Raw genomic sequence first — 7,009 nt, 5'->3', positions numbered from 1 at the left:
GCATGTAGCTTCCGAGTTCTCCGATCTCTTCCGCATTGGCGTGGAAATAAAGTATAGTGAAGGTCGAGTCATCGCCACAGGTGAAAAAAAGGAACGGAAGGTTGATTCCCTGTGGAGTTCGAAGCCACTCCAGGTACTGTTGGTGACGAGCCTTCAGATTGGCGGTTTTGGGTGGCTGGAAGACGGCTAAGTCCAGTGCGTGACCGGCGTAGTGAGCGTTACCCATAATGACGATATCCACACCGTATGCTACCAGTTCTTTGACATCGTAGTCAGGCTTTTGCGATGCGAATCGCTTGTGCACATGCGTTGGCAGGCCACTATCTTAGTGGTTCCAGGTTTTATGGCGCCGACGGCGATCATGTACGACGAACGCAATCCAGATCACCTTTTTGCGCTTGAGACCCCGTCGAGCGAATCCCCTGAACTGCCTGTCTTCAAACTCCGGCAGTTCCTGTCAAAATACGAAGGCAGCTCCCAGCAGCTGCCGTATCAACGCCATCTCGCCCTCCGTCCCAAGGCGAGGCCAGATGGCTTGCCCTCGTTGCACTTTGCAAATCTTGGTAAACCTCTCCAGGTACGATTCATCATACGACCCAAGCAGCAGGGGCTGGAGGTACAGTTCATTGACAGGACAAACGATTTCGTCAAATCCCAGGCGGCTTTACGGAGCAGACTGCAGATGGTCTATCGGGCCTTCCTCGACACCAAATCCGCAAACATTGGCGAGTTGTGCCGGACTGGGCAGCTGAGCCACGCAGCATGTGCTTTGGAGAAGCAGAGGTTGCATGGCGCCACTCTGACGGGGTCGGCGACCTTGAGGCAAAGTCTCCGGTGCGAGTACTACGCGGATGTATACGGCAACGGCGAGCCGATTCTGAATCGGCTCTTGGTGGCACACGTTAGGGTGTCAGGCCAACCTGCTGGATCCACGGACCCTAGGTCGAAGGTTAACGTCGCCTGGACTGGCGAAGACTTCGACTTCCCGTTGAGCCTATTGGCGTCTGACGCGCCATATGCCTCGACTACACTTGGGAAGGGGACTCGCTCCCAATTCCCCTGTCCAGCCGCAGGCGTCCTCAAAACCATCCCCATGGTCAGCTCCACCAAGCCATCCATACCCTGCGTGAAGGTTCCGGAAATCCTTCTGGACCCCCAATTCAAGGCGAGCTCGACGAACCTAGCGATCATGACGTGTCTGGCGTCCTACCCCGTTGGTACGTCTGCCCTGCTATTCGACCACCTGGACGATGGCATCAGGAGTAGCGAAGCCGCCATCGACCGCGATTTCAAACGCTGGCTTCACGGCGAAAAGCCAGCTCCGTCGACTTCAAAGTACAAGCGCGCAGTCCGAGCCACCTGCACACCGACTGGGTGGCGCTTTGAACAAACCACCGAGGATATCGACGCGGTGCACGCCGACTGCGCCAGCCATGTGGCTGCTATCAACCCCATGCCGGCTGAGTACGGTTACTAATGCATAAACGACGACGTTATCGCGATCTACACATTGGATGTTACAGTCATTAACACACTCAGTTAAACTTCTTCCTCGTTACAGAAGCTTGCTGCCGATGATAAAAAAGTTCCATGATAATTTACAGCAGAACAAACAGTGAAGCGACCAACGCGAGAGTTCCTGCCACTGCGGCAGCGGCGCTATCCGTCCCAAATCGAGCCTCTACACATGGAGGGGTCCACTCGCAGTCCTCATTGGGTTTTGTGAAATCGATGATGTTATCGAAGACGGTCATGTGGTCCGTGTGCATCTTAGAGGAGTCGGATACCTTCCAACAGTAGCCCCATCCTCCTGTACCTGCCAGAGGGTCGCCCGCAATGTAGTGATGGGTGACGACAGAGTATTCTTGATCAAACAACACAGTCGTCCAGCAATTACAATCGAAATCGGGATAAGGGTATCTCTGCCCCGTTTGCAGGTGAGCAGCCAGACACTGGTTGATCTGCACAGTGATACGGTCGTCGTACACCACGTTGCCGCACGAGTCCAGGTGGGCAGGCTCTCGGGCACGCGAAGCCTCAGCCCCGCAGTAGTCTCGCACGGTGGCCCGCTCGGCGTTGAGGATTCTAAAACCGCTGAAAGAGAACCTGAAGTCGGCGTGGCCCCATTTTTGCAGCCCCCACTCGATATTGTGAACCAGGTTTCGTCCCGACACCTTAACGTACGTTAGAAAATTAACGTACGGAAAGGCCTCAGCCAAGTTACCCCACGTGACTGGCCCTTGGGGCAGCTTCTTTGTGGCGTCTGACAGCGACACCTGAGGCAGGAAGGAATCATTAGTGGGCTTGTAGGACAGCATCGCATCTGCCGCTACCACCCCAGTTCCACAGAGCAGGGTGGTAGAATCACAGAACAGGGACTCTGTTGCCGTGCATCGCTGGTCATTAAAAAGCGTTTCCAGCTTGTTCATGTACGGGGATATGGCTTCCTTCGCGTCAGCAGCCTGGACGGACGCATTAACCATGTCACTAAGCTCGGTCTCATCGGATCGGCTACGAACTGCATGCGTCCATTCGCCTCCTTGGCGCGTGAAGTCAACAAGCACCTCTCCGATGGTGCGACTCCACTTGTAGTCTTGGTATAATGGTATCTGCTCAGTCATCATGGGGTATGTCGCCTCTAAAAAACTGCCATCCTTTGCCTTATAAACGCATTTCACCCCCCAGTGCTCGCCGCCATCGCACATCATGGTATGCGAGTGCCCGCTGAAGATGGCCATAACCTTTTTGGCATTGGCTTTCCCAGACGTATTACTGGCAGACGTACGGTAATTGAAGACGGCACGCGAGATCTCCATATCGATATCAATGTCGGTATGGGTCACCAACACAATGCCGTCGAAGTCAGTAGGTTCCAGCGAATCGAGAACACCTTTGATAGCGCTCACCGGCTCTAGGAATTCGCAGTCCTTATCCACTACCTTCGCCACCTCGAGCATGTTTTCCAACACAATACCAATGGCTCCAAGCCTGAAGTCAGCCGTTGCGCAGTCAGCCACCTGCTCTAGGAGGCCTTCGCCGTTGTCCTTGTAGCAGTACCTGGCGTAGTCTGCAGGGAATGGTGCTTTGACTCCTGGGACGGCGCAAGAGCCACTGTCGAACTTACAATTAGCGCAGAGAACGTTGGTGCCACTATTTTGGATGAATGAGAGGAGTTTTCCCAGGTTGTCTTGACCGTTGTCGAACTCGTGGTTGCCCACAACGAACACGTCCGACTTGAAGAATGGCCACATCGCTTGGAGTACCTCCCCGTCCTTTCCAAAGCCACTCCACAACGGAGTGCCCTGCATTTCATCGCCAGCGTTGATGACGAACATCCCTGTCGGCTTTGACTCCGCGTCTTTTAAAGTCTGTTGCCTCCGATTTTCGATGAACTGCGAGAGTCGGGGCACTCCGCCGATGCAATCACCAGTGTTCTTGTCTGACACGCGACATAGAGAGCCATCTTGTTGGTGGTACTGAGCCCAGTGAGCGTGCTGGTCGTTCCAGTGAACGATTCTAAGAGTTGCTGAGTCAATGGCAGCTGCGCCTAGGGTTGCGATAAGTGGAAGACGTGTCAGCATGTCGAATTGTTAAATAAAACTTCACTAGTGGTGGCGGTCTCGAAAGTCGGCGATGATCTGCCTGAACTCGTTCTTCCGCCTCTCATGCTCGTACTTCTCCTCAGCAATTTGACGCTCGATTATCTGGCCTTCAGTCGTCATCCACGAGGGAATTAGGCACATGGTCAGCATCGGAGACATAATCGCCAGGAAAAGCGCCAACAAGATCACCAAGAAGCCCTCGCCGAGGTCGAACGGGGAGACGTCTGCCACCAGCAACGGGACTACCTGGAAGTCTATGTTGAATCCGCGGTTGGCAAAGAACGTCACGAATCCCATAAGACAGAAGAAGCCTGACAGGGTCTGCAGAACCATGATAGAGTTCCGAGTCATCGATGATCTCTCGACAAGGAAGAACGCGATGATAGCAAAGGCGGCGAGGAGTTGCAACACGGCGCCGAGAAGGAAAGTCACGGTCAGAAAATAGGAAAAGAAGAGCAAGGTCTGCGCTGCATCGCAGGCATTTGCTCCGATGATCTGGAAAATGTTGTCCGTGGCGCAGGCAATGTTAGCGAACTCCACCAGACGCTTCCCATTAAGGCTGTCGACGAAGTTCGTACAGAATTTTTGCAATGACGGCGGAGCTTGAACCATCCCGAACAGCGGTCTACAATCAGACTCAGCCTGGATTCCAAATAGGGAAAACTCCAAGCGAACGAAGGCGCTGAAGAACGAGATGACGCTTCGGTACACATTAGGGGCAAAGATAGACGACGCTACCACTCCGGCAGTGATCGCCGACAACAGGAAGGCGAAGAACAGCATTCCCTTTCCTGAACGTCTGGTGTTGGGCAGGTCCATTACACGGTAGGCACGCGGATCATGTTTCTCATAGCGATCCGCCATTTTGTGTGCGGTGTGCACCAGGTCTAGTTCTGGAGACATGGGCATTGTTTTAGGGTCGATATTGAACTACACTCGTCTGGGTCGGTGCTTCTTTCTTCCTCATTACACTCCAGATCCTCGACATCGATCTCAAAAAGGATTGGTAGAGTTGGACGAGAGACAAGAAAATCTGTTTGTGAACTATTTCCCTGCCTCTTCGTGCCTTGGTGCGAGCTTCCTCAAACGACATGCCCTCGCAGTCGCAGGCTGCCATCGTCACCCAGTATTCGGTCACCACCATGACAAACAGACAGTAGAACCAGATAAATGGCAACAGGTAGTAGATGGGCTGAGTTATAATCCTCGTGTGCTGGAAAAAAGCTCCATAGTAGTCAAATTGAGTGAATCTGTCGGGTTGCACATCAATCAGCGTCATGGGTATCCAGCCAAGTATGAAGTAGATTGGTGGCCATCTCAATGAATGCACCACTTGTCGTCGAACTGCCAGAGTTCGAAGCCCGAGGTACCAGACCCAGGCGCCATAAAACGCGATCGTCGTCCAATACCATGAAGCGGCTAAGAAAAGCACACCGACAGTGCGGGCCACCATCAACGTCGATACGCCTCGGCATAGATTGAGTCCGACCATACTGAAGAGCCACTCCTTAGGATCACAGACCATCTCAGAGAGGCGCCACATACCCACGCCCTTCAACGCGTCCTGGAAACGAACGCAGAAATGCAGTGTAGCCGCCGGCGGCGGCGCAAGCTTCGCCAAACCTCGACAGTCGTTGGAGTAAAGAACCTGGAACGGTGTGAAGTCCAGCGCCACACGTGACTTCGCAGCGAAGCGTATCTCCAGAGTGAAGAGCCGACCCGCGAGTAAAAAGCACGATTGCAGCGCCCAGAGCAGTCCAATGGCCCAAAGTGGAATCGTGGCGTCCATCCACAACACAGCGTTGTAAGTGCTGTCGTGGTAGAAGAGAGGCGCCGTGGCCATTATGCTTTCGTTCTTGGCGCGTCTTGATGGCGACAGCAGCTCATCACCAGATGATTCTTCCTGATCCGACATCCGTGTGCACACAATATTTTATGGCTCGGTCTGAACCATCTATGAATGCTCATCTGCGACCGATTAATCCTGAGGGGTATTAATTTGCCACGCCCCACAATTCCAGATAATAAACCTCCATCATTTACGTAGACAATGTCTTCTGTACTATTCGCTCCTCGCTCTGACACCGTCTCAGAGGAAGTATCAACGCATATGAAGGAGCTTGAGGAGACAGAGCCAATACTCTCCTTGGGTGCCATACGCACTTCACTTTATCCCATCAAATATGCGGAAGCCTGGGAAATGTATAAACAGCATGAGGCTTGTTACTGGACGGCTGAGGAACTGGATTTGGCTCAAGATTTGAAAGACTGGGAGCAATTGAAGGATGACGAACGACACTTCATCAAGATGGTGCTGGCTTTCTTTGCTGCCAGCGACGGCATTGTCATGGAGAACTTGTCTGCAGGTTTTCTAGCAGAGGTCAAGGTTCCAGAGTTCAGGTGCTACTACGCCTTTCAAAACCTAATGGAGAACATACACAGTGAGACGTACAGCCTGCTGATCGACGAGTACGTTAAGGACGGTGTGGAGAAGGACCGACTATTTCGTGCCATCGAGACGGTGGGCGCAGTAGAGCTAAAGGCGCGCTGGGCGGCGAAGTGGATGAACAAAAACAACTCGTTCGCGGAACGCGTCGTCGCGTTCACAGCTGTGGAGGGGATTCTTTTCAGTGGGAGCTTCTGCGCTATTTTTTGGTTGAAGAAGCGTGGCTTGATGCCTGGACTCACCTTCAGCAACGAGCTCATTTCACGTGACGAGGGCATCCACACTGACTTCGGCTGTCTGCTATACGGATACCTCGAGAACAAACTACCAGAGACGTGTGTTCAGCAGATTATCCGCGAAGCTGTAGAGGCCGAACGAGTCTTCATCTGCGAATCTCTACCTTGCGCACTGATCGGCATGAACTCCAAGCAGATGACGGCTTATATTGAGCACGTCGCTGATCGCTTGCTTAACTGCCTTGGATGTGATAAGATATTCGGATCTTCTAATCCATTTGACTGGATGGAGTTGATTTCAGTCCCGGGCAAGACCAACTTCTTCGAGAAGCGTGTTGGGGAATACCAGAAGTCTGGCGTTATGGCCACTAAAAAGGACCAGGTTTTCAAGACGAACGTCGACTTTTAAGTGCAATGTTAGTTGAAACAATATTCACCTTTTATGTCGGAATCCGACTCAGATGCACAACAGGACCTCAGTTCCGAGGAACTCGATCGGCCCTCCGTTCGAGAACCGACGAAGAAACCATTGGATGGCTGGCAGGCTTACCACCGTGTCACTGTCGACGAGGACTCCTTGTTGAAGAATGTTAAGAGCAAAAGCTACCAGGAAAAGCTGAAGAAGGAACTGGCCGTAGCCGAGACAGCGGCCAGGCGCCTCAAGATGTCTGAGGTGCTGCTTACTGAGCAAGGGGGAATTTTGGAACCTGAGGACGACGACCACC

At 52.8% G+C, this 7,009-nt stretch overlaps 6 protein-coding genes across 7 annotated transcripts; 3 read left to right on the top strand and 3 right to left on the bottom strand.

Moving 5' to 3' along the window:
- Positions 1-304: 304 nt before the first annotated feature.
- KVP17_002723 (uncharacterized protein) lies at positions 305-1,477 on the top strand (the record flags this gene model as incomplete). Its single annotated transcript, XM_068519289.1, has 1 exon — positions 305-1,477. The coding sequence occupies one exon, from the start codon at positions 305-307 to the stop codon at positions 1,475-1,477; it is 1,173 nt and encodes a 390-aa protein (XP_068379193.1).
- Positions 1,478-1,598: 121 nt separating this feature from the next.
- KVP17_002721 (uncharacterized protein) lies at positions 1,599-3,581 on the bottom strand (the record flags this gene model as incomplete). Its single annotated transcript, XM_068519287.1, has 1 exon — positions 1,599-3,581. One exon carries the CDS (start codon positions 3,579-3,581, stop codon positions 1,599-1,601), a length of 1,983 nt encoding a protein of 660 aa, XP_068379191.1.
- A 24-nt stretch (positions 3,582-3,605) lies between these two features.
- On the bottom strand, positions 3,606-4,511 carry KVP17_002724 (uncharacterized protein; the record flags this gene model as incomplete). 2 transcript variants are annotated; one of them, XM_068519291.1, is made up of 1 exon in its annotated part: positions 3,606-4,511. In XM_068519291.1, the coding sequence occupies one exon, from the start codon at positions 4,509-4,511 to the stop codon at positions 3,606-3,608; it is 906 nt and encodes a 301-aa protein (XP_068379195.1). The 2 variants fall into 2 exon arrangements, with proteins under 2 accessions (XP_068379195.1, XP_068379194.1); XM_068519290.1 differs by having other exon boundaries at positions 3,606-4,466.
- Positions 4,512-4,515: 4 nt separating this feature from the next.
- Positions 4,516-5,517, bottom strand: KVP17_002720 (uncharacterized protein; the record flags this gene model as incomplete). The annotated part of the gene is made up of 1 exon (XM_068519286.1): positions 4,516-5,517. The coding sequence occupies one exon, from the start codon at positions 5,515-5,517 to the stop codon at positions 4,516-4,518; it is 1,002 nt and encodes a 333-aa protein (XP_068379190.1).
- A 135-nt stretch (positions 5,518-5,652) lies between these two features.
- Positions 5,653-6,693, top strand: KVP17_002722 (uncharacterized protein; the record flags this gene model as incomplete). The annotated part of the gene is made up of 1 exon (XM_068519288.1): positions 5,653-6,693. One exon carries the CDS (start codon positions 5,653-5,655, stop codon positions 6,691-6,693), a length of 1,041 nt encoding a protein of 346 aa, XP_068379192.1.
- Positions 6,694-6,726: 33 nt separating this feature from the next.
- On the top strand, positions 6,727-7,009 carry KVP17_005269 (uncharacterized protein; the record flags this gene model as incomplete). The annotated part of the gene is made up of 1 exon (XM_068515074.1): positions 6,727-7,009. A coding segment is annotated over one exon (283 nt), but the record flags the coding sequence as incomplete, so codon positions are not given.

This window comes from the organism of the source record quoted next, assembly GCF_019968985.1.
Source record: "MAG: Porospora cf. gigantea B chromosome Unknown PgB_NODE_1218_length_7009_cov_109.976, whole genome shotgun sequence".
NCBI classification, from domain to species: Eukaryota; Apicomplexa; class Conoidasida; order Eugregarinorida; family Porosporidae; genus Porospora; species Porospora cf. gigantea B.
This window is presented reverse-complemented; position numbering and strand designations above follow the sequence as displayed.